Consider the following 27,497-nt stretch of genomic DNA (forward strand, 5'->3'; position numbering starts at 1 on the left):
TCAAAATCATCCATAACACATCGTATTTACACACAAATTATTAGTGTGCTTTATTATTTCAAACATTGGATGCTTTAAACACTTCTTTTAAAAAAAACAAAAACATTGGAATAGCTCCATTTTCTCCATAAATAAGTCAAAACATTTCCCTTAGTTTTAGAATTACATTCATATTTTCTGGTAAAGATCATTTTATGATGCAATATTTATTGCTCTACACTTTCATGTTGTTTAATTTGTCTAAATGTTACGATGGCAGGGTGTTAATTCAACTGTTTATGCCTGTGTCACTGCTCTATAAATAAGTACAATGACAGTCATGTAGAGATGCCGAACAAGCTGCAAGATAAACAGTTTGCAAATGAGTAAAGCAAAGTCTGGATTAAACATATACTGAAGTCTGCTGTCGAATGATCGAAAGAAACACTTTTCAAGCAGCCAGCATCACCAAGTCCCCAGTCATCCTCAGTGGGTGACTTCAACGACGGGTGTCATCAGATGTCATTAACGGCAGCAGTGTGTGACGGACTGCAGGGGCTCTGACGGGCCTCTGACAAGCCACTGACAGCCAGTGGAGAGGAGATGAGACGAGACTGATTAACAATGATCTGGAGTGAGACGGTGAAAAGGGGAAAAAAAAAAAAAAAGAAAAGAACAGGCCGCAGACAGAAAAAGAGCAAAGACAAAATGAGTGTATGTGTGGTCATACAGCATTACCCAAAAGAGAACTTGTGTGTTTTGGTGTGTGTGTGAATTCCTAACAGACCCCTGTGAATAAATGTAAGACCTGGTGTCTTGGCTTGGTATCCTTGGCAACTCTTGTGGAATGCTGTCAAGGTTGTAATGAGCATGCTCAGTCAAGACAGACAGATAAATAGCCAGGGGCTGGCTGAGGACCAGGACGACAGCTACAAACAGCTAGTCGGTATACTTGCACATGTTTGCTTTTGCATCATTATGGTGAGCTACATTCAACAGAACCCAAACTTGGGTAAACGTGGCGCCCAAGTTGGCGTGCTAAAAAATTCAACCTTAGTTAAACAAAAATGTGCCATATGTCATCATGGTGTGCAATATGTCCACAAAAAATCACACGTGTAAGAAGAAAAATATCTATAAACAGAGTCTAAAACAGATTATTCTCAAATAGAATTAATTAAGTGTAGAGTTTACAACGGACCGATAGATGCAGCTGAACTTTTACTGTTGACCAAATCGTCAAATCCTCATCATAAAGGGGGTAGTTTACAAAATAAAGGAAGAGTTTATGCAAGAAAAAAACAAAAAACTGTTTAAATTGAGGCTGCATATGAAGTCAAGTACAATAAACTACATCTAAGCGTGAAGTTAGAGCAGCTGTTATAATAGCACAGAAACAAAAGCCGCCACCATCTGACCAATTAAGACTCCGTATTTAATTTGATAGCTCCTCTATAGCGATGCGGAGGACAATGACGCTACATGAATACAGGCCTCTCTGTGGGATGCAACAGCCCTGAGCATCAGTGACGCCATTAAATCTGCAGTTGAAAAGATTAATTGCGAACAGACTGACTGGCAATTCGCAGGGTGTCATTACTGATTAACAGGGTGGTGAGAGTGCCACTGCGCTAGTGTTTTGGGAGACCCTGAGTTTCCCAAAGTCTCAAATCAGTCTTTGTCGGGTCTGCAGCCTTGCTGTCGGGCTTAGTTCCAAACCTGGACCTTGACTCGGGAGCAGATTAGAAGGGACGGCTTCCAAGTGTCCAGTGATTGTAGTGGAATTAGGCACAGCTCATCACAATAACAAGGACACACAAGAGGAAGGTCTAAGAGGAGGAGAGGCCTTGTAACAGGAATGACTTGACACAGGACGGAAAGGCTGGATGGCAGGGCGACACTGCCCCCTCTGATCATTGGAGGAAACTGATCTGATAACATGCAGCTTTCTATACATATTTCTGAAAGCTGAGAACTGTGTTCATGGTGAAGGTTTTCAGGATTAAACCATCAAGGCAGAAATGAAACACTGTGTTTGGTAACATGAGGAAAAGCAACAAAGAAAGCATCATTTATCAGTCAGGCTGAAATAGCTGACCTGCCATATATATAATAATAAATAGAGACATCTCTAATTACTCTCCAAGCATCTAAGCCCCCATTGATATTCCTTCAGGAAATTCTCTTGGTGATTACTGATGTACCTCAGCTTCCACAATAGGGACCAGCTGACAATACATGTCTGGGACATGATCCGAGCCTCTGAGGAAATGCTTTGCAAATTAATTTTTTTTTTTTTTTTTTTTGGGGGGGGGGGGGGGGGGGTGGTTTGATTTATTTATTCATTCATTCATTTATTTTTGGAATTGCAGACTTCAATGAGTCAAACATCAGTCAATGGGAATGTTACCGGCTTGGGTTTTGTCTGAGATGCACCACAATAATCTCCTGCCAAGTGAAACTCTGAAGTTCCTCAGGGGGAGAGGGAACTGTTCAGAAAGCAGGTTCTGACATTCACCTCAGTAGGAGATGAGAACTTGTTTGACACGGCTAGCTTTCTGAGACAGACATGAAACTGGCAGAGCAATGCAAGCAGACACAGACCACAGACTTGGCCAAAGGAGCAGGCGCACACACATACAAAAAAAACGCGCATCCTCATAAAAAAAAAAAAAACTGTCAGTTGTTCTGCTTGGTTTGTAGGAAAATAAACTAAAAATCTCAAGGCTATGGAAATAATTTAAAGAAACATCTAAACTTTCTCATCCTAGTCTGACTTTGATGTTACATTCAATCCTCGACATTCTCTCCGACAGTCGCTTGATCCTCCTTTTGTACATCAGTTCTTTCCCTCTCTAATCTCCCTCCTCCCTTGTTCTCTCCACCTCTCAGCCATTTGACATCTCCTCTGTTGCTACCCTGCCTCTCCAAGCTGTTCTCCACGCTCGCTCCCCTCCCCAGCTCCTCACCTCTTCTGCGATTGGCCACGGAGCCAGTTTCCTGCCAGGCCCCAGGGCTCATTTCCTGTTTGTCCTGGCACAGGGGGCAACTTGTCCAGAGAGACCAACTGCTTGGTCGCTGCCAGCTGCGAGCACTTGGCACAGCTTGGCGCGCAGAGTTGGGTTACACCTCTTGAGACCGACTGCGGGCACCTACATACTCGGAGGTATGCGAGTGTGCACACGCGCACGCTCTCACGCCAGTGCCGCCATCTGCCCTCTACAACTACGGGCCACAAGGTAACGTGATGTAAGATGATGAACGAGCTAGTTTAGCCTGATGTAATCATATAGTGTGTGTGCCGGGAGAGTGTGCGTGACTGCGCAGACAGCGACTGGCAATAAAATACATGCCGGTTTGACAACCTTCTGCTGGTTCAGATTAATCACGAGCAAACCTGAGTTGCCAAACGCCGAAGAGAGACAGCACTCCATTGGCTTTAACAAGATTTCATGTGCAGTAATGCAGTCATTATTTATCATTTACAGCCCTGCTTCTGGGGGAAAAAAAAAAAAATCCAATGAATCTAATGACTTCCAGTTCAGGTGCTGAATCCAAACATGTCACAATCTACTTCTCAACCTCAAAATGACACCCAAATGAAACAGCCCAAGGTCTGACACGTTCGCTGTAACACTTCCAACCTCTCTGCGCATGTCTCACTTAAGCGGCAGCAACCAAATATGTGATTTCCTCTCAGTGGCACAATTAGCGTGATAACACTGTTACCTTGTTAATGAGAAGTGAACATTTTCCAGAGAGGTGGCATTTATACTGTTGGATAATTAAGAAGAGAGTCAACATAGCAAACCTTGTGTCACAGACACACACGCGCGCGCGCATAAATAGACACATCACAGGAGATGAGAGCATAGAGAGAAGAGAATTATGATGGTGTTTGACACAAGGTGTGAAGATATGAAAATAGACAGCTGGGGGCTGAAAGAGGGCAGGAACAGGAGAAACTGCCTTTAATTGTTTTTCTTTTTTCTTGCTGTAGTGAATAGCTTGATGACTGTCTTTCACCATAAAAAAAAAAGTTCTTTGCCTCTATAAGTTTTGAGTTTGAAACTCATCTGGAGTGTGTGCAAGCGCATGCAAACCCGTCTCATTCCTAAGAGGTTTGAAGAAAAAGCCTTGACATGTATAAGGGCAGGTACATTAAGAGACTCTCAGCCAAGCAGAACATTTCATTTCACAACGTTACGACGGCTCTCGCGTCCCACTATCTCCCATATCAGCAGGCTGACCCTTAAAGCAGCCGCTGTGCCCCAAAGCTGTTAGTAAGACAACAGAACTCCTTGACGGCAAATGGAATACAACTATTAATACCATACCTGTCCATGTGCAGAAACAAAGACCCGCTTCCCTCGAGGCAAGATGAGAACTCACAGTTTTTCACTTTGTATAAAGACATAATGTGATGCAGAGTACTTATTCAAAGTACAAGTCCTCGCTTCACCTGACCTCATGCAACCCTGTGGAACATTTGTACAGCGCAGATGTGTGTGCGGAAATGTAAGTAAGCCCATGTCCAGCCGATGGCATTGCGTAACCATGGCAATGGCAGAGAGAGGTAACACTGACTGGCATTTGTTTCTGTGTGTTTAAGGTGTGTGTGTTTTCCCCACAGAATCCTGATTCCATGGTGACCACAGAGGGAAAAAAAGGGAGAGAAGACGACTGATATCACAAATCATATCAGAAGCAACAAGATGGTTCTGGTTCGAGCAATTAATACCTTCTAAAAGGGTAAACATGTCACAGTAAGCGAAGAACCATTTTCAGATTTAGCTACATGTATGCATGTCTTAACTGTGTGAATCATATTTAGTAAATGGAGAAGAAGCACACTTATCATGCAGTTGTAAATGTCTTTTTACATTTTCCCTATGGGTAAACTTTTATCTAGAAAATGTAACAACAGGTTCAGTGTTTTTGCTCGTTTTTTGTGCATGTTGATTTTTGTAGGGTTAATTTTTTCCAAATTTTAAGAAAAATCCTGATTTGGGAAAATCAAAAGTAGATATGGTGTGTCTTCATTTCTGACTGACACTGCCCCAGATGTCCTTATGCTGTTTAAGCATCTACCTTTACACAAATGTCAACTAATAACACAATAGCTACTGGCAAACAGTAAGTATGAAAGATAAAGTATTGACGGTCTTGTGTTTCATATGTATGTTATACATGAAAGCTTCAGCTCAGATTTCAGCATCCCTGGAGGTTAATGCCGCCTGTCTCTGGATATATAGCAAGAAGTTATCCAGATTAACCATTAATCAATCAGGTTGCATCAGATTCAGAATCTGGTTCAGATTTTAAAAAAGGAAAATGGTTAAATTTCATCTTGTCCTAGTCGCCCAGTGTTTGTGGCTAGTGTACAATAAAAAATGCCAAATGTCTTTTGCAAAGCATGCAGCCAGAGCATGAACAGTGTAATCTGATTACTGATGATTGATAATTAACTGATAATTACTGACAACTCCCCCTCCTTCTCCTCGTGTTTAAGTATCATGCAGCAGCAAAGTGAAGAAGAATCAGGATTCAGTGCTGTGATGAAGATTAAACAATAAAGTATGTTCAGGCAGAGAGTTCTTCATCTTTGCTGCACCATTAAAAGAATGAATGGTACAGGAAATCATTTCTATAATGAATTCATATTAAGCTAAGTACTTTAGGGCAGAGACTATTTTAACATAAATAAGTTTCAGAAAAAAAACAAGTTAACCAATTATCCCTGGCTCTTGGGATTCGTCTCCATACATGTAAAAATGATTTTATGCTGATCTCAATTCAAACATTAATGCTAATCTACCATGAAAATAAAAAGTTACCTAAATCTATTCTGGCTTTCTGGATATTTCCTGCAGGTATTAACATGTTTGGCCAGTGTGCTTAAAACACAGTCTCATCGTAACCACTTAATTCTGAATTAATGAAACAAACAATTCATTGTTCTGTTCATATTTTCTTTTCTTATGTGCGTTATGCGATATGCACAGTAATGTGGACTGCAATCCAAATGCTTTCTCTGACTGAGTGGGTGCTCTGTTTTTGTGATCAGGTGCTTTTATCCCCCATCTAGAACTTAATTAATGCTTTAACAACAGTTACAAAACCAACCGCCGAGCAACCGACCCCATCTTTTAGGTCCCATTTTAGCTTAGAAACATAATGTTGTCTATGTGCTTAGGTAGGCGATGCGTCATACTCGCATTTCCGGTGTTAAAGAGCTTTAAATGTACGTGCGTCAAGCAGATGAAGTGCAAACACATATTGCTACTTCTCCTGCTTCGTACAGCACAGGCTGTCTCCTCTTTAGAAACACATATACACATTTTATAATCACACAAAATGTCCAATTTATTCAAGGAGTAGCGATTCTGCCTGCCTAATGTGCGAGGCACATTTGGGAGTCGAGAGAAAGTTTCCTGAGATGGAAGTGAGGGATCAGCCCATTAAGTCATTAGTGTATGTAATCTGCAGGCTTAGTTAAGGAGATAAAACATTAGGGGAACAGTAATAAGCCGTCATTATTAACAACATCAGACACATTAAAACTCATGGGTGGTAGACATCAGAGATAGAACAGTGCGTTTGTTTTCAGCTGGTCCACATAACTGTATCTATGCATATGAATATGTGATTAAGTGTTTTCATATGTAAGTGTATGCCTGGGCACATGGTCATGATGCAATCTAAAACAAAACACACCAGCGGCACAGTAAGACGAGCGCTTCAATTGCCTCAAATTGCATCAGGTCAAGCGGAACGCGTCTCGCTGGTGACAGAATGATAAAAACTTTTTTTTTTTCATTCCCAATCACACAACTGACACGAGAAAGAAAGAGACTAAGAGAGATCCGAAGCCTTTTTAGTGAGGAGAGCTTCAATTTATGGCTTTTTATAGTCAAGTAATTAAGTTAATCTAAAAATATTCAATAACCCCTGCGATTATTCACAGAAGATAAATCATTTTTTGACAGAACTATTTCTCTGGATCATTTAGGAGTTCTATTGCTTTTTATCTGGAGCGATGAGAGAATCTCTGGTAATACGGAGATAATAAGATCAGGCCGGATGCAGATGAAAGCACAGCTATTGATTTTCAGCCCTATATATTCTAATGTCAAGCAGTGACAACAGCCCATCTGATTGTAACGGCCGTCTCCGCGCTGTCAGACAACACGCGTTAGTTTTACACAACTCCGTATAAAAGAGATGCACTCTTAATACTCAGGTAAGTTGCAAGTTCAAGTATATCATTCATCTAAAATACCATATAACTATTTTGCAATGCTGCTGAACAATTATTTTATGACAGAAACCAATCTAATTATCACATTTCCTTTCCTGTTCATGATTATGAAAAAAAAGACAAGAATCAATCAACTCAGTTAGCTATAAATGGATAAAACATTTCTGTTTAAGCAGATTCTACGTTAAAACCTCATAGATTCATTGATGCATTTAATTCTTTTACAGAGGGAAAGATTGAGGGAACAAAGAAAACTAAATTAAACAACATTTAAAAGGCACAGCTTAGATTTTAAATAAAACCTTAAACCCAATACAAACACTGTTATGTTGAATAAATTAAATCTGGAAACAGGGCAGAGCAGAATCAATCATATTTTAACATCAATAACTTTAATATGAAACATGCACTTAGAGAAATGTTCATAATGTTTACCTTTCTAAATACAACGTAACCGACTAGATGTGCTACGCTAGGTGGATATGCTGCTAATTAATAAGGAACTATAAACATCACATCCCGATGTCAGCAGTTGCAGATTAATAATCAAACACCACAACTTAGCTGAAATTAAATTACACTTTTTTTTAAACACATCTGCATTTTAGCTGCACTACAACTTGCTACAATGCTCTCATGTTTTATGGAGGCATTTTGAATTGTTTTGGCTCCCCGTGTTCGGTGGCTTATCTTTCTTCTCCTTCTCAGTTGCTGCAAGAAGTAAAGTAGTATGCTCATGTTAAGGTGGTACTTGCAAATTACAATAAAAATAGTGGCGAAACTGGTACTTATTATGTATTTTTATACAAGTTAGACTGACGTACACGCCATACGTTACGTGCACCCTCTGTCCAATCAGAACCAATCCAACCCGCCGCTATGCAGAAGAAATAAGTAAGGACGTGTTTCATGTAAGCCTTCATTCGGAAATATCATTTTTACGTAAACACATAAGGATAATAAATTAATTCCAAGTGATTTAATTTGGAATTATTAATTCCGAATTAAAAAAATATCATGTAACCGTACCCATTATCTAATGTCAGTTATAGGCTCCTCTGTGGACACTTGACAGTGTTCACCTGAATTTAGGATGCTGGTAAACAATGAATCGTTTTTCCACTGAGCTTGTAGAATAAACACCTCTAAATAAGTGTGTATCAGGAATCAAAACCTGTTTGGGGAAGAATTTCAGCAGCCAATGGAACAGTTATGATCTAAGTCCTTATCACCCTTCAGTGAACAACTTGCAGTCTTAACATTGAGGCGCTATCGTGCCAAAAAATACCACCCTGACCCCAGTTTGACAGGTTTTAGTGCACTTTTAAGATTTTATACATGTTCAAAACAAGAGCCATGACTCTGTGTTTTACCTCTTTTAGGCAACAGATGGAGAAAATAAATGCAAAGTGGCAACCATCAAATGTCAAAGAAGATATTTCAGGGGGAATGAAAAAGAGATATTTATATAGAGAAAGTTGGAGATGGAGACAGAAGGTCACAAGCACACGGCTGATTCAATTTCTGCCGGTCCAATGATATTACTTACTCCAGAAACATGGTGATTGTGTTTGAAACCAAATAGAGGAGAGGATACTGGGGGCAATTCTCAAAGCAATGCAGAGACAAAGGGAGACACAGTCAAAGAAAATTGAAGAACAAATCTCAAACTGTCTGGGGGAAAATAAAGCCTGCGCTAAGTCAATAATCTCACCCAATGATTAAAGCAGCAGGAATTAGAGAAAGCAAAAACAGATAAGGGGCGAAGCAGAAAAGACAGTGTTCCTACTGGATGTCAGCAGCTGCACTCGAGCAATCACTAAGCAGCTCATTAGAGCTAATAACAGATGTTAATAAGAGGGAGACTTAGAATAGAGGACTCGACCAGCAGTGGCCAGACCGCGGGGAGAAAAAAGCCGATATTAGTTAACTGCCTACTGGCCAAAATCCATTCACAGAATGCTCAATCTATAGACAGACAAATGGGCAGATGGATAGATACAAAGATGGAGAGGAAAGAGGAGGGAGGAGAGAGGAAAGGAGAGGCTTTTTAATGTTTTTTTCTATTTGTTTGATGCTTTACTGAATTGCAGCGCTTAAAGGTCACATAAAACCATGAAAGAGTTTTGAAAAGATCCATCTTGGTGTTGTTTCTGAACATCAGACACCAGGAATTTTAACAATGATGTGTATAATTTACTAATCTGCAGCAGATTCCACATTGTTGAGGAAGAATGCCAATAACAGAAGAGGTAAGTATTGACTAAATCCTAACAATACGCATTCATGATGAACAATGTGACATCTGAGTAGCTCATCTTTTTTCAGCTAAAAAGGACACAGGAGCTCTCCACTGATTGCAAAAAATAGTGAGATCAGTGATATAATTTAGTAGGATAAACTCCTAACTTGCTGAATCTCAAAAACTGGTGTGTGTATTACATCTAAAAAAGCAACCATAATAAATGCTGATATAGATTATGAAATCCTGAGCACATTTCTTCATGCTGGGATTCATTTGACACAAAATATTGGATATTTTGGGAGTTTTTACCTTCCTTCATTCACCACACAGAAATCAAGCCCACATGTTTAAAAAAGAAAGAAAATCTCCTTTCATAGGTACCAAACAAAACCAGAACAAAACTACTTCCATAGTAACAGTCAGCTGTTCACGCTGTCCAAGTGCTACGTACCTGCCTTATTATATCCCAAACCACTTTCCTTGACAGTCCAAGGGCGTTCGCTGTCATGTGTGATTTCCCCTCACCTGCTAGATAGTTCAGCGTGTAACTTTTCCAACAGCACCGACAGGTGATCTCATTACAGTTGTCTTCCCCTCAGAGTGCGGACAGAGAGAAAAGAAATTCTTTTGCCATTCTGCAGTAAGAACCATTTCATTCTAAAACTTTTTCCACAATGACAGATTCGATCCGGACCAGACATCAGTGGCAGCTGGTTTAGTGTTGGATAAAGCAGCTGTGACTTTCGTAGCTCATTTTGACGCCTCCGTTCCACAGTATAGTTGAGTAACTGTACATGTATGTACACAATCTGGCACTATTTTGACAGGGTCTCCCGCTGCCATGTCAACACAGAGGGAAGACGCACACATTCTGACATTAAGCCAAATGATGCATAATGTGAAAAATTCAAGCCAAAAAACTCTGGTTAACACTGCAAACTTGCTTCAGTATTGACCAATTTTAAGATTTGTTTCCGTTAGCCATGGCGTACATTAGCATATAAACCAGGGGCATGATACCACAGAAAACACCCAATAGTCCAGGACCAGAATCTTCCCAGTACTGATCAGAACTTTGAAGCCAAAACACAAAAAACCTTTGAAAAGCAGCAGCTGCAGGTGGGTGGGTGCTAATTTCCAGGAGGTTTTCAGAAATAAAAACAGCAAAGCTGAAACAGGAGAATAAGTAATATTCATGTTTAAGAATTTGCAACCAAAATATTCTTTATTTTAAAAATATTCAACAAAATAAGCACCAAATTTTTACAATTTTATTTGTGCCAATAAACTAATAGCTGGAACTTTAATAACAATACTGCTAGCAACAGAACATGTCAACTCATCTGGCATGTCGTCTCTGTAACTGCACGCATTGAGCCAATCGTAAGCGCTGCGCTGCACAGCACGCCAACAAAACAACACTCCGCCCGCACCGCAGAAATCCCACACCGCAGGCGAAGTGATGTCACTACTTTTCAGCTGGTTTCCATCCAATCTACCCAGCTCGTATTTAAGCCACCAGCTTCAGCCTCGTCCGTGTAGGTTTGCATGTGTGGTAGCCCACCTCACCCATGTGTGGCATGTGTGTGCTGTTACACCCCTGCAGGCATTTCATCACAGCTGACTGACAAGTGTGTTTCCATCTTCCTGGCTTTGTCCCCGAGTGCTTCACCTAGCTACTGCTTTAGCAATGCTGCGCATACACAAAGCCCACACAGGGATGGTGGAGGGGCTGACTGTGCAGATGTAGATGCATAATAGGGACACTTATTACCATTTAAAAGAGATATCCAGCAGAGCTCCTTTACTGTTCTGAGGCACCGAGTGAAATGTGGACACTGTATTATAATGTAAGTTCTCTAATACTCTACATGTGGTACAGGACATTCGGGTTATGATAATAATCCACATACTTCCACAAGCTTGCATCTATCTAATACTACCATGTAAGGGCCAAAGAAGACTGGAGGGTGAATGTCGGCTAAAAAGTGTCCTGGCAGTTTTTTTTTGTTTTTACTGCAAATAGCAAATTGAATAAAAATGATATTAAATCTATAATATAAATATATAATAAAGTTTTTTAATTTTTCATCCATTTGCTTCAAAGGTTTTACTCAAAAAAAAAGTTTTTCAATGTGATGCTGAGACAAATTTGTATGTCTGAAGCAAAAAGAAAAAAGATAAGGGAAAACATTTCCCTTCTGAGAGTGATAAAAATTTGGCGATTCAAGCACAACTCTGGCAGGGAACGCTTGTTTTGTGTAAAGGAGCCTACAGTTTATGGTGATTGTGAAAGCTTAAAGTTGCTTTTTGGGGAAAAGGTTACTTTTAAAAAGTCTGGTTAGAATGCACACACATTGATGAGAAATGCATTTCGCGTAGCCAAACAAAGAACTGTTATAAAGGCATGCAGCTCCCCCACATGTCGATGAAATACTCACAGTATTTGAGGAATTGATCCAGAATTTATCCATCCTTAAGTAACTGTGACATTGCTAAAGATCTTTTCTGTCCCATTACATGCTTCTCCTGTGCTTATGTTCATGGCTTCCCTTTTCAAACATCGTCTTTAGTTATTCGACATTTTCATTTTGATTTAAGAAGAGACTCATTTAAATAAACTATTAAAGGCTTTTTCCACCAAGAACATTGGCTCTTATTGCAAGGGCAATATTGGTCAACAACATATAAAAGTGCCCCCCCCCCCCCCCGATTCTGACTAAAAGTAGCAGTTTATCATTATTGTTTGGTCCATCTGGTTGGTAGGTTTTGTACACTAGAGTTGCTACTTTCATACACTGTTGAATTACACAGCACAGAGCTAATGCAGTAACAACAGGCTAAAGCAGTAGCTCTGCAGTAACAGAGCTAGCTAGAATAGAAAAGCTGTCATCAGCCTCGTCCTGCCTGCTATGATGAGTATATCTTCTCACTCTTAAGCCAACCAAGAGGTACTTTGCCTGATGTTATTATCTGCTTCTTTCTTCCTGTTTCACTCACGGTTATCAAACCCCTCACCCCTTTCCCAGTCTCAACCTAAGTTGCTTTCTTCTCTTCATTGTTCTTAAGAGCAGATCCATGTTTAGATACTGCTATGCAGATTACATCATTGATCCTCAGGTCAATCCATGTTATCTAAATTAACAGTCAAGACCACCTCCTCGACCAGTTGTGGCCTATCACAGCTACAATTAGATTACGTTGCTTGTCAGTTTATCATTTGCAGCTGGAAGAGATTAAACATAATTAAAAATCTTTTTTTTTTTTTTTTTGGTTTGATGGAACCAGTGAAGCCTGATACACTTTTTAACAGTTTAGAGTAAACAAAAACTTTGGTGTTATGTCCCCCATCACCACATTAATCTACTACTTGTCTGTGTTTATTAAAAGTCTTTTGTTAATAGAAGCTGGTGGCAGGAAGATGAGGAGGACTGCTGTGAAAAGAGAGTGGTAAGAAAGTCGGACCATCTCTCGACATTGCATCATCAAAAGCTAAATTGAGTGTATGGCAGCTGAACAAGCGCTATAGTTATAATCCAGGACTGTGATGTGACTATATGAAGAAGCCAGAGAAAAGAAAAGGGAAAGAGACATAAGAGGAGGAGGAGAAAAACAAAAAAAGGTTGCGGGGAGGCAATAAGTAATGCTTATCCACCAAAAAAGCATATGTTGGGGCCACAGTGTGGATAGCTAAGGGTGTTATTCAGTATTTAAAACCGTTTCCCTTGTTTACCATATAGATAATTCTTTAGCTTCAGGGTCTAGCTGATCTATTCAGACTTTCACAGAAGCAGCTAAAAGACTACAGAGAGAATGCCAAGGCAATCGTGTCTGCAATGCTACACAACATCTAAACTAAACACACATAGGAATTGTTTACTTGGGCTGTAGAAATAACTATAAACTTGTCGCACTCAGTACTGGCAGGCCAGCTACCAAGACGGTACAGTTCAAAATCAATGTAACATAACTAAATGTTAAATAAATACTCAATATAAACAATAGTATTTAGGTTTGAAGTCTCATCAAGGCTGCCAAGCATGCTTGCTGGACTCTGGATACTTCACACCAAGGATCTACCAACTCTGTTTGTTACTGGTAGCACAACACTCTTCCAATGGTGTCATTACGTAGCGTCCCAAATCAGAGGTAATGTTGACCATGTCGTCCTATCCCCTGTGCACCGCTGTGACTGGGTACAGTGCAACAGCTGTTATAGTGATGCACATCTCCCCAGTTACATCATATTCCAAAGTTTTGCCATTTGATGACCAGGGTTTTCATGGAAGCACCACTCTAACGTCGCACCTGACAGTTGGAACTCCTGCAACAAATCAAGCCATGAAAGTAAAAACTTAAGACTCAAATAGTAAGGAGAGCTTTACGATGAGGGATATTTACATCCATTAGTGAAGTAAATTCTAGTGACTATTTAGCTTAGGAAAGTGGCTCAATATAGCTTAGCAGGATATAAAACTTTTATTTTTACTGCAAGGTATTCTCAGCTACTCGTATAGCTGACAAGAAAATTGAATAAGACCATTGCACTTTATTCAGAATTACTTAGGTCTAACAACCAAATTTCATCCCTGTTGCATTCACAAACAGCTTCCAACACCAGCCAAACAAAGCAGTATTGTATTTACCACTTGAAAAAGATTACAAGAACCTGATATTTCCTGCCAAAAACTATGTTTTTAACCATTGAGTCGGTTATTTTCACGCTTAAATGAGCAATAATTTTGTTTTCCTTGGGTTTGACAGACAGCTGAGTCGTAGGAGGTCTGACAAAGAAGAAACGGAAAAAAAGATGGAGAGATCTGACAGTCTGGCCTACAAACACCTTCAGTGACACTTTTTTGGGTGAAGGCTTGTGTTCAGACTGCAAACACAGTCATAAAAGACTGAGTACATCCCACACTGAAAGTGAGAAATTTACCCTCGTGGTTATTTTCCCTCTTTCTGGCAGGCTGTAATTTTCTCTTGCCATCTATCCAGGTCTTTTTACTTTCCTTTTCATGTTGCACCTCTTTTTCTCCTGCCGTCACTTATTTGTAATTTATTATTATTGTTAATAATAACAATATTTTATTGATCCCAGCAGGGATATTACTTTTTGCCCATCCCAAGTTACACTAGTGAACAGTAGACTGCCATGTTTCAGTGAACATGGAGAAGTTGGGAGATTAAGGGCTTGCTCAGGGCCAACAGAAATTCACCTTTGTAGCCAGTCTGGGGACTTAAACATCCAGCTTTAAGTCCACCTCTCCAACCACCAGGCCAGGAGTTGACAACTTCTCAAAAGCTGCAGTATTGTCAAATGATTATATACAACTTGCAGGACAACAACTGTCACGCTGCACCAGGCAATCATTCCACCTTGGTAAATCAAACATTAAATAATTCATTCTTTATTTTATTATTATTATTATTATTATTATTTTTATTATTATTATTGGTTTTTCATGAGAATTCATTGCAAGTCAAAAGCTTTGTTATCATATGGACACGTGCAACATATGCACTGCTTGTTTTTTTGTTTTTTTTGTCAGGCTACAGTGAAATGTAATGCACTCAAACAAATGTCACATAAAATAAACATTTTGCCTTTATTTTCCACAGGTTAAGGAAATAAATAGGTTCTATGGCATAAGTTGTTGAGTTCTTAAACCTTTTTTTTTTTTCTTCTTCTTTCTTATTTTGCCCTGCGACAGACTGGGGACCTGTCCAGGGTGTACCCTGCCTCTCGCCTAACGATTGTTGGGATAGGCTCCAGCTGAGAATAAATACCAGAATGATTATTTATTTCTATTATTGCTCAGTCATCGTCCACTATGCGTTAGATATTCAAATGGTGGAATAAATCTGTGGTGCTACCTTATTGTGCATTAAATACTGGCTGACAAATCTTGCACAGCATTTCGTTTTCTTGCAGTGACTCCACCACACTCAGTTGTTTTGTTTAATGACTGATTTAGTTTTTTGTTCTCTAGCTTTTTTAAATCAACCAAAGACTGCATCTGTCACATAACCATAAAGTAGTACAAGTTTTTAACAGATATACTGTCACTGCTTGCTCTTAACATGAGCAGGGGACATGCTACCCTGAACTTGAGAGACAGAGTGGGATGTTGCTTAAAAAAGGTGCCATTGATATGACTAGCAATTAGACTTTTGTCATTATGACACAAAGTTAAATCATAACTGAAATGTAACTGTGCCTTAGCCAAGTTCCCAGCAGATAAGTTTAGCACAGAACAATGACAATGACCGCATAGCTGCCTTATAGCAACTATAAAGCACGGTGGTGGGCATGTCATGGTTTGAGGCCGCACCCTCAGGGACTGGAAAGTTTCCACTCATATCTTTTCACTAAAAAGACTGACCATATCATGACATTAAAGACCCCCTTGTTTAGCCACCATTGCCCTTAATCATTTATACTGACCAGACAGATCAAGCTGAGCGCTGTGTTAGTGTATGCTTTCACATTTCATGTCCCCCATCTTGGAGTGAGAAGAACGGCAACAGAATTATTATTTTCTGGGGTGTGCTTCACATTTTTGGCTTTCTCTTCCACATACACATTTACCAGGCTCTAAGTAGAACTCAAACACCAGCTCAAAGGCACATCACCTTACACAAGCCTCTGTGTCTGACATTGTTGGAGCTACAGGGTCGAACAAAGGCATAACAGCTCCACCTTGAACAGCCAAAGTAGAATGGCAACTGACTCCTCTGGAAATCCAGTATTGTGACAACAACTGCTTTAGCAAAAACGAAGCTACTAGTCTGAAGGCTGAAGATGAAGTGGCCGTTTTTGACGGATAATGAAAGCATCAAAAGGTTTGTTTATGAAATGGCCATGTCCAAGCCAAGACTTGAACGCGACTGAAATATTTTGAAGGGACAATAGAAGCCAAATAATCGATAAAAACACTTCTGTTGAAGGTATTCACATAAATGTGGTCAAAACCACTATTTTGGAAAAAGCAGAAAACCTCTGAGATGTTTTTGCAAGAAATTAGAAAAAAATACAAGCACTTTAAACCAAAAAACAATCCATTTTTTCATTAAGGTACATCACATGTGGACATTGTTTTATGAATTAATTTAGTTTTTCTAGCTGTCGTGTTCAAGAATACCACCTTTGTTATTAGACACCGTTTGCACACCAAAAGTAATATAGAAAAGCAATGGTTCAAGTGAAGAGTTCAATCGCTCGCGTGCTTTCTATATGTTAGGTGTAAACCTAATAAATATTCAAGAAAAAAGAAGGTTAGAAAGAATTAAAGAACAAAACAGGGAAATAGAAAGTAGCTTTAAAAAGGGAAAGAATAAGAGTTGACAAAGAGCAGGGGAGCATATCTCACACTTTCTAGCCTTCCAAACAGGAGCAGCACAAGGCCCATCTGAAAAGGAGCCAAACATGTCTCTCTCTCTCTCTCTATCTCTCTCTATCTCTGCTGTTGTTAGGTGTTCTTGTCTTCTGATGCACACAGCACATCAACTCATCATGTACGATGCCAGCCAGGCACGTTTGAAGGTTTGTTGGCTGTGTATGTTATTCAAGGCTCATCAGCACATGGAGGTACACGGCAACGGAGCACAAGGTGATGCTTTGAAGATCTGACAAGAGTCAGAGAGAGGGGAAGACAGAGAGAGAGAGGAAAAACAAATGCAGATAGAGGTAGAGACAAGAAATGGAGAAAAATGAAAGAAAGGAAAGGGAGAGGGAGCAAGACAACACAACGCGTGAATAAACGAGAGTCAAGACATCATAAGCAAGATTTTTGTAGAAAGTCTTTGTTTTCCATGTCAGTTTGAATACAGATAGTAGGAAGTGCTTCAGCTTTGTGAGATAACGTCTTTGATTGCTTCCTTTGCAAAACACTCTTAAGATGGCTGAGCTCATACTTGTCAATCGTACTTTAATAGTTTTGAATTTATCAAATTTTTTTCTTCTTTTGTTTGTACATTTTCTACTTTCTGTGCTATTCAAAGGCAGTTTAATGTATTAGACATGCTATAAACTCGAACAAGCATTCTAATGATTCATAAAGATGCTGACTTCCACTGCAGCATCATTTTGGAAGCCTTACTATCGCTTTAACCCTGCTGCTGGATCATGCTGTACTAAAAGAAGCATAAGCTGCAAAAAGTTACAGCAAAAGTAAAAGAAATGCTTTAAAACTAACACTTATTAATGCCTAGTAAAGTTCTGCATGCCAAAAGTAATACGGAAAAGCAATGGTTCAAGCGGTAAGTTCAACCGCTTGCGTGCTTCCTTACATTTAACTTGTGCATCCTAATTGTATCTCTGTGACCACAGTGGGTCCAAAGTGAGGATGTAATTCCTCTGAGTATTGTGGATTCCACTTAGCAGCTCTACTTAGAATGGCTTCAAAGAGAGTTTGATGGGCCGAAACGTAGCGTAAGGAAATTAAACAGACGGCGTGTACACAAACGATGCACAGACAGGCTCGCATTGCAGAGGAAGCAGGCAGAAATGCAAACATCCAGCAGTGTTGCAGTGACAGCATGGGGTGGAAATATCTCTGTACATGTTTTCCATTTGAGAGTATGTGATGCTGATTATAAACAAAGCTCAGAAAGGGAGGGAGGAAGTGGTTTTTTCTTCTTTTTTCTTTTTTTTTTTTTTTTTAAAAACAGGAAAATCCTTTAACTCTCAGGATGTGGTTGAGAAGGAGGAGGTTTGGGAAGTTGTTTTTCACCCCATAGAAAACTGGGAAAACGATTCAGTGAAATTTCATGAACTTGTGTTTAGCTCTCACAAACTGCATACAAAAACACACAAATGGGTTTTTGAGTACATGCATGAACATATTAAATGAACAAAGAGAAGGCAGGTCATAACTCACATGATTCTCTCAGTAGGACTAAAAAAATTTTATCTGGTACCTCCAAGGTTGAAAATGAGGTAAATATCCTGAATGAACAACATCTGACAGATCGTACTGTGAGATTATTCCATTACCCTCTGGAGCAGCATCAGGTAATCATGAGTTCTGGAGTATTTTCATATTTTTATGTTAATTGTGTATTTCTATCTTTGGTCCTTGCTTGCTGCAAAGGAAATCACCCTTCTGAGATAATAAAGTGACCTTGAAAACTGAACTTTGTGTTGTGGTAATCAATAAGTGTGTGTTTTATAGATAAAAACTGTACAAAAATTCCCCTATTAACACATCAGTTGGACATTTGTAATGCTTATCACAGAGATGAACATCAATTTAATTTCCTTTTAAATTGAATATAATTTTTTCCACTTTGTTCAAGTTTTCCAAAAATCCCTCAACCTCTCAGATTAATAAAATTAATAATTGCATCTCTAAGGTGATTAAATGATGCCCTTTCTCCTTGGCAATGTGTGAACCCACCTGAATGATCTGCTTTCATAAAAGATGCTCACATCACATAAAGATCAGTCAATCAAGCCTGCTTGACTAGCAGAGTCCAGCTTCTTTTGATCCACTTAATTCCTATCAAGCATCTAGTTTGTTCCTGTAAACCTAACTTCAGAGTCTGACAAAAACAAGACTTTTTTTTTTTCCCCCCTCCAAATTTCCTGACATGCAAGACCTCCGAATGATAACCTCTACATGTAAAGTTCTCTGCATGATGGCACAATTCACTGTTGTTTTCACAATCAAACATCTAAAGAATAAATAAAAACAGCCCCAAAAGACAGAAAAAAAAAACAATGGTGACAAAAGATTTTTTGGCGGGTCATGTATTTTTTAACAAACCCGAGCACGATTATTATGATGAAATTCACATGGCTCTCACTCTGACATTCTTTGTCTCTCTTCCAACTGCTTACAGTCTGTTTGTGCTTTGAAGGAGTGTGTTTATGCTGTCAGAGGAATTAAGTGTGAGAGTAAAATAAAACATTCATCTGCGTAAATGTGGCATAACATAAACGCAAACAGCAGGAGGGCTCTGGAAGGAACAGTTGGGCGTGTGCAAACACAGACACACAAGCGCCCACACATGTCATGCTCTTTCTCACACACACACACATGCTGTCTAATCGCATGTGTTAACCAAGAAAATGCCTTCATAAGTAGAGCTTAAAAGCACAAATGAATACAAAGTAAGACTGAAGCGTGCATCTTAATAGAAGAAGAGCCGACAGAAGGAAAGATGGAGCACAATAGAGGGTACAGAGCTACTGGAAGAGCTCATCGACCAGAGTTGTGAAAAGACTGACAGTCTCAAGAGTCCCAGGAGTGATTTCCTGCAGCCTATGCTGGTGAACCACAGAATAAATGCAGGTATTTGCCAGCTACAAAGGTGCCACTATGCACTATGGAGAGCAATGCTTTCTGAGAAGGGACGGCAGAAAGAGACGACAGATCCTCACTTCAAAAGCGTACGGCACAGAAGACTGGGGAGTTTTAAAGCAGAGGTGAAGAGGATGAGGACAGGCAGAGAGGGCAGGATGCTACTCACCGATGTACTCAAAAACGAAGACGACGAAAAATGGCGTGACCAGGTCGTTGATGCCTTGCACGTAGCCGCTGGCTGGATGGCGGATCGCCCAGATAAACAAGATCCGCTCAAAAATCTTTCACAAACACACACAGAGACAAACGCAGTGTCAGAACAGCAGAAAAGCAGTTAGATAACAAAACTCAATCTATTCAATACTCGTATATCCCTTAGCTTATGTCTGGAGTTGTTAAGTACAAAATGACCTGAAAAATCGGCCATTTCTTGTGCTGTAATGGTGAGACTAGTAAGTCACATTCATAGATATTTTCTGCAGTTTTAACAGCTTCAGGTTCTAACATCAGATGTTGTTTACAAGCAGTGTTTCCCCGAAAACAACTCAACCGTGCCGACATTATTTAATATATCTGCTCTGAAGCATGCCGTTTCCTTGGACCTCTTCATGAGGCGTGAGCACCTTTGTGATGTGTTTACATCTCTTTCATAACAGTGCGGCGAGTAATTAAAGAAAAAGGTTAGAGGTCAAAACTTTCAAGTGAATATAAATGACCACTCTCCTTCCTGACACCTTGTCTGAATGCTGTTTTTCCAGCACTGTGCCAGGTCTCCGGATGATTTTTTGTGGAAACACGGCGCTGTGTAACATAGCTGATGCTGACTATAAAAGTGAGATGGGGAAAAAGTTAGAACAGGAATCAAGCATGCCAAGCTGGCAGAAGACAAACAGTCAGATGGGTACGGCCAGTGATGTGGGAGCCAAAAGCAACACTGAAAACACTGGAGCACAATTCGCAGGTGGATTTATGTTCCCTGTCATGTTGACTGAAGCTAGGATCTTTTTAGTTGAATGATGTGGGAGTGAAATCCTGAGTGGGTTTCAATGCACATTAGAATTACTAATATATGTGCATAGTTTATTCACTGCAGGTTACTTTGAATTTGGTCTCTGACACCTAAATAATCACCCCCTTGCATCGCACAATAATGCTTGTTTAATCCTGAAATACTAAGATTGAGTAAAAATAGGTAACAGTACTTTTTTTTTAACAGCCTTTTTTTAAAATAAGGCCTAACAGTGAGACCTGATGGACAAAGCTGATCAGTGGTAGGTTTTACTCGCAGCCTCACAGTTCAGGTAAACACAGAATACAAGTAACAGCTTGATGTGAACGTGTGGAAGTGATAGGTGTTTAGTTTTATCTGGGCAAACTTTGTTCATCTTTGGCTCGTAGCTTAACTCTCCTACCAGGATTCATCACAGATGCTCCAATATCGGAGCTCTGAAAGCTATTTGCTATGACAATGTTTGCTCAGCAGCACCTCACACAACGCCACTCGGAGAGTAAAAACAAAGACTATATCTTTAAGACTATCAGTTTATATAAACAACTTGGTAAAAAATAAAAAATGTTGAGTGATAAAATTAACTCAGAATTTCTGACATAATATAAATGGACGAGCAAAGTCTGAATGTGAGCTGAACCATCTCTTCAGTTGTGTCATCACAGAGCTGCACCTCATATGCTTTCCCTCCTCAGCTGAATGGTTTGGGGTTTTTTTTGTTTAAAAAGAGAGACGCACTTTGAACTTTGTTCTCTGCTTTGGTGTTGGTCTCCCCTCTTCTCTCCTCTCACTTTGTCTCTGTCTCCTGCTCTTCCCTTCTGAGTCAGTCTCCACCTCCATCTTACTTCTCCACATTATTTTTTTGCAAGGCAAACACTTCCATCTTCGTTATGGGAGGCTGTTTAATGCTGTCAGCCTCAGTGAATAAAAAGAAGGCTTGATGTTCGGCTTGTTGTTCTTGTGTGCAAATGGCAACCCACCTTAACGTAACGCACACACTCGCCACATCTTGATGTACCACACCCATTAAGCCTGTTCTTGCTTTTTGGGGAGATGTCATGGTTCTGTCACTCTCTAAATAAGCACATAGCTCATTGTTTTATGGAACATAACATAGCCATGGTAATGTCAGACAGTAGGAGAGATTGGTGAGATGCTACTCTTTCAGGCTTTCTCTTCACACCTTTCCTTTCCCCATCAAAGTCACATCCATCAAACGGGGAGAGGTGTTGGCGATACCCCGGCGGTTGGTAATGGGACTTTCTTTTCATGCAACCTCTAAGGCTGACATGCATATTTCACATTGGCAACTCCAGATAAAGCCTCTCTGCTTGCACACAGCACCATGCCTACACCCTGTTTAGTACCATCTGAGCACTTCTGTGGCTGGAGCAGTATCTTCTTCTGGTTTAACTGCTCATCTCACATTAACCTTAGATATACCAAGGAACAGAGTGCATTCCCAGGACTGGACGGCAGCTTTCCTGTGTCTCCTGTATGGCTTCAACCTATTAGCTTGTGACTACTTCAAAAAAAAAAAAAAAAGATAAAGCTAATCTCAAGAAAGTGAATAAAAACAGTAAACTATATTTTTTAAAAAAGCTCAAAATGAACCTTATTTTTAAATGATCATAGCTTAAAACTATTTAAATGGATTAAAAACAGTCAGAGATTTGCTTTTCGGTGACAAACGGGAGGTAAATTACACAGAGGTGATTTTAAGGTAACACTGCAACAGGTCTGACTGTGAAGGAAAAAGGAAAAAAAGAAACAGTGGGTGGGGCCTTTGATGTCGACTGCATACAGAAATATTTGAGGAGCACGCAGACTGAATATTTCAGTGTGCAATGGTGGCTGTTGAAGGGAGGAGAGCTGATGCGTGTGCGTGTGTGTGTGGGAGGGAGGGGGGTGAGAGGGAGGAAAACATGGGTTCTGGGAGAGGTGGAAAACATTAACTATTCACAGTAGTAGTCAATACTGTAGAGAAGACGGTGAGGAGTCTTCCTTATCTAATCTGCTTTTCCTCCTCAAGTCTTTGATTACAGTGCAGAGTTGTAAACCTGAACCAAACAGGGGCAGTGGGAGGGGGGGGCACTGCCTCAGGCATCAACGTGTGGATGTGACTGAGTCTGTTGGTTGTTGCATATTTCTTCATTTCTCCTTTTTTTGCCTGTTTTAAGTATTTTGTGTGTATATTTGTAAGGTTGTGTTCTCACTCACACCTATCTGTAAGTGTGTATTTGAAGTATCTTCCAGCTTCTGCTTCCCTGTTCGCTTCTGCCTCCCAGCAGCACAGTAATGATAACGTAAGCTTATGAATGAATACACCCCGGGTAGTTCACCTAATTCCAAAACTTTAAATGAGTCAAAGTGCACACTATGAGAAGGAAAAAAAAAACCACTTTCTGTGCTTGACAGCATAAATTTGGGAGAAGAAAATATTATCTCAATTGTTAATTCAGATCTGCAACATTCAGAGCACCAGCTAAGAGTAGGACAATCCAACATCCTGTCTTTTATCCACCTAAATTCATATCACTACATCTACAATTCATTACAAGTCATAAGTGGGAAGTTACTTTTTTTTTTTTTTTTTTTGTGTGTATTTGATTTGCCATCAATTTATTATCAGTAGTAAAGTACTTAATATATTAATATTACAATACTTTAGCAGTAAATTATGCTCCGTATCCCAGTTAAGATGACAAACAAAACATTTTTTGGCACCAGCAGCTAATTTTCCAAATAAATAAAACATATTTGTCAACACAGCTGAAAAGTCACTCATACAGGCAACAATTTTTAACTTAAATCTACTAAACACAAAAGACTGGAAGTAATGTCCCAAGGAAGTAATGTGAAAGAGGAAGTGTGACATCTTTTTGACTGGTCTATGAACACCACCTGTAACTACATAAGCTTGGACTGACCCCAAAACTGTCAGTGAAGTAAACGATCATGTCTGAGATTATCAGGCTAACATAGTCTACTCTGTGTAAAGTCTAACATGCTTTTATTCCTACAGAGTGCAGTTTGTGTCCACATTAATATCAGCATTAAAGCCAAGCAGATGAACGCTCTGAAAAGATGCAGACCCCAAAAAGGGGGTGAAGTTAAAAGACTCAATTCACACCAGAAACCAGATGTTAACACAGCTGTATATTCATGGTTAAAACAGGAGCTTCTTTACTTTACATCTGTCATTTTGTGTTAAACATAAAAGTCTCTTTTCATTAAAATGTCTTCTTTTTGCTCAAATGACATGTTATTTCCCAATAATTACTTATATGCCTAATTTTTCTTTGTTTTAAGAGTCTTGTCAAGGATAATGGTAAAGATGTTTTTATTTTGGTTATTTCTTCTATCTAATACATCACAGCACACAACTGTAACAAGAAAGGCTGCATTTAGAATCACAAACAAAGCAGAATAAAGAGATATGAGTGCTAACCATGCAGAATGACAGTTTAGGGATATCTGATCCCATGCATGACTGTAGGAATTAGTAGTTTGTTCAACGTGTGCTCTTAATTTATGCGTCTGCATTGACGGCAGATCATGCAGCGTGCTGAAGCGAGGGTTTTCCTTTCAAAAACAAAGGCAGACACGACTAAAAAAAAGAAATAAAAAGATAGAATTATTTTTGTGTCATACTGTAATTTTTAATCTCGCCTCTACCTTTTATTGTTATTGTTATATAAAAACACTGACTGACATTTAGTAATCAACTGATTCTTTATTTTTTGTGTGTGTATTCCACTGATCTGCCTGAAAGCAGAAAGGAAAAACCTTGCTTTGTGAGGTGGTGTGTGTGCTCCTGCAGGGGTCTCACCTCTTGGACAGAAGCTTGTTGAAAGAGAGGAATAAGAGGATTAGTTCTCGGTATGTCAATGTGAATCTGCAGAGAGAGAAACGGAGAAAAGACAAACACAGAAGCAACGGGCAGGTTAGCAGAGGTCTGGCCATCACAGACAGAAACAGAGAGTGAGAGCAACAGTTAGTGGATCGGTATCTTTGATTGAAGTCAGGCTGGGGTTTGGGTTCTCTGAAATGGACAGGAGCTGTCGTCATGAATGCAAGTGAGCAGATGAGTGCCTTTGCATAATGAGATGTTTGGGTGATACTATGCGCGTGGAGACGCTGCTGGATCCATTTCTGCTTTTGTGAGACTACGTTCCCACCATTTCAGAGTGTTTACCCCACAGATGAACAATACAACAGGCGGATAGATTCGTCAGAAGGGAGCCAGACGGATGCAGGGCAGCAGGTGGAGCAGAGCCAACTGAAACAGCCCCGGCTGCCTGTAAGCGTGTGAGGCTTGTATTTTTTCTGACTGGACTGAGGACTGAGCTGGAACCACAGTCCTGTCCACTCTGGACACCTTACCTCTGTCACCTTTGGCTGCAGCACCAAAGATTCAGGATGCATCCTAGGAATGTCTATGTGGATCTGACAGCAACATGGAAGAAAAATGTATTAGACACTCACTCACGCACACAAACATACGCACACAATGCAAGTTAAGATGGTTATTGATCAGCTGGAAAACATCCTTCTGATGCTCCAAAAGGCAGCACAGTGAGACTTTTAACTGTGGTACAATTCAACCTGGGTCACACCCTGTGTCCACGTAGGAGATTATAGTCTTACAGTTAGCAGAAGATGGTGGTCTAAGGAGCTAAAAATTTGGAATTTGTCATTGGTCCCAATTAAATTTAAATTATGCAAATCTATTGGCTTTTAGACCAGTATAAAGTCCCTTTTGCTCGAGTTATGCTTTATAGCTTTTAATTACACTCATTTTAAGTACTTTTTTCTTTAATTTCTTTCATGGTGTTTTATAATTGTCTTAAGCCCTTCTCTATTTAACACAGCATCATTGTTTTATGTTCACTTAATTGGCATTTATAAAAAAAAAAAAAAAAAAAAGACACAAAGGCTAAAATGAAAAATTCTGTGAATTAAATGATTCTTCCTGATGATCTCACTGAAAATTGTCTGGAAGCAGTGACCTTTTAGCTCTTATGTTGGGTTGAGGTTCTCCTACTTTTCCAACCGCTGCACATCTGAACTTGTCGCTGAAACGCTTTCTCATTTACTTGGCAACGAATAAAGAACCTCCAGGCTGAACCACGTTTAAATACCACTTTGTAGATCAGCTCAGGATATTTAGTCTTAAGAAGTGCCTTTTTATACTTGCAGTTCAATACAAGAGGAAGCAGTGGCACTGACCAGAGATCATATTTTTCTTTTAAACACAGCCTTTGATTCCAGCCTCTTGTCAGTCATGTTCAATGACAGGTAGCGGATGAACAAAAACAATGATGGTTGAAAAGATTTGCAAACAACAGCTGGAGAGCAGGATGAGTGCATCATTGTCGAAGTTGCGTCACTATCTCAAGCTTATTAGGAAATAAAAACTTAAAACAGTTAGTTTAAGTGGCTATTGTGGCTCCGTAAGTGTTTGCATATACTGTACAAAAAAGCTGTTTGGGTACATGATCAGCTACATAAACAAATATATAAAATGTCCAATGGGGTGCACACACAAGATGCTAAAAATAGATGATCCATCCCTTATGAACAGACAAAAACAAAGAGGCGCACTTCATGAAAACACTTGACAGCCACAAAACGTCAAATCTAAAAGGAAAACAAAAATGGAAGAAAAACCTGCTATCATGCCAACACACCATATGTGAAAGCACATATGGTTAAATTGGTTAAAAAGTCTAAAACAAGCAGAATGTGTCAGAAGAAAAGGCTTGGAGGCATGATCCAAACAATCATCAAGACTTTGTGTGCCAGTAAGCCAGTACAGTCTGGAGGAAATCAATGGGAATTTGGACGCAATATGAAGAATGTGTGTGTTTTGCGATTGACAGCCCCACTTTGATGTTTCTTATCAGCCTGAAATGAAAGGGAAGTAGTCAAGTGTTAAAATGAAAGAGTGAGCAGGGGGAGAAAGGCTGACAGATAAACAGACAGAGAGAAGGACAGACAGTGAAAGTAGATATTTTCCTAGCCAAAGAAAAGTGTTCATTTGAGCTGCTCTTTGAAGCTGGTCTTCTCTTCTCTGTGAACAGAGCTCGACCACATTCCCCTCGTGTCACCACAGACATGCGCTGACAGTCCTGTGAGTACATGGAAAGAGAGAACACAACAACAACCAAACATAACAAGCCCTTTTTGCCATATAACTGCTTCCAGTAGTCCTGAAAACAGACCAAATTCTGTCAAAAACATTATTTTTGGACACAGACACACATTTGTAGTCCTTGCATTTATTCTGGAGCAATATCTAAAACAGAAGGCTGTTTTCTGGATAGCAGAGATATATGTGCCCAGTTAAGGGATAAAGCAGTACATGTATAAGAATTTGTGAGCACTTGTTTTGCAGCATATACCTGTCTATATGTGTCTTGATGGTGTTCATCATTACGGGAGTCGTAGTACTGCTGGATGAAGCCAAAATATTCCTGTCTTTTCCTCTGTAAAACGCTTTCTCGTCTCTCTGCGTTGGCTGGCAGGTAACCCTGGAGGAGTGACAAAGACACACAGGAACAGAATTAAAAATAAAAGAATATCAGAAGGGAGTGAAAAAAAATGTTATTTCTAATTTCGGCTTAGTTTTATTCATTCTGTTTGATACAACAGGGTTTCAAAATGATACTGTATGCATTAATGTGCATT

At 39.7% G+C, this 27,497-nt stretch overlaps 1 protein-coding gene across 4 annotated transcripts in view; it reads right to left on the minus strand.

The window, feature by feature from the left end:
• Positions 1 to 27,497, minus strand: part of tbc1d22a (TBC1 domain family, member 22a) — a gene marked incomplete at its 3' end in the record, with an annotated part of 122,018 nt that overhangs the window by 58,418 nt on the left and 36,103 nt on the right. For 3 of the 4 annotated variants that reach the window (XM_079262904.1, XM_079262906.1, XM_079262907.1), the window contains exons 7-9: positions 27,212 to 27,340; positions 24,637 to 24,702; positions 19,962 to 20,076 (exon numbers count right to left, since the gene is read on the minus strand). In XM_079262904.1, coding sequence (XP_079119030.1) covers positions 19,962 to 20,076; positions 24,637 to 24,702; positions 27,212 to 27,340 — 310 coding nt within the window. Of the gene's footprint in view, positions 1 to 19,961; positions 20,077 to 24,636; positions 24,703 to 25,190; positions 25,254 to 27,211; positions 27,341 to 27,497 lie in introns of all 4 variants that reach the window. The other variant, XM_079262905.1, reaches the window with a different exon arrangement.

This window comes from Telmatherina bonti (genome assembly GCF_933228915.1).
Source record: "Telmatherina bonti genome assembly, chromosome: 23".
Lineage (NCBI taxonomy): Eukaryota > Metazoa > Chordata > Actinopteri > Atheriniformes > Telmatherinidae > Telmatherina > Telmatherina bonti.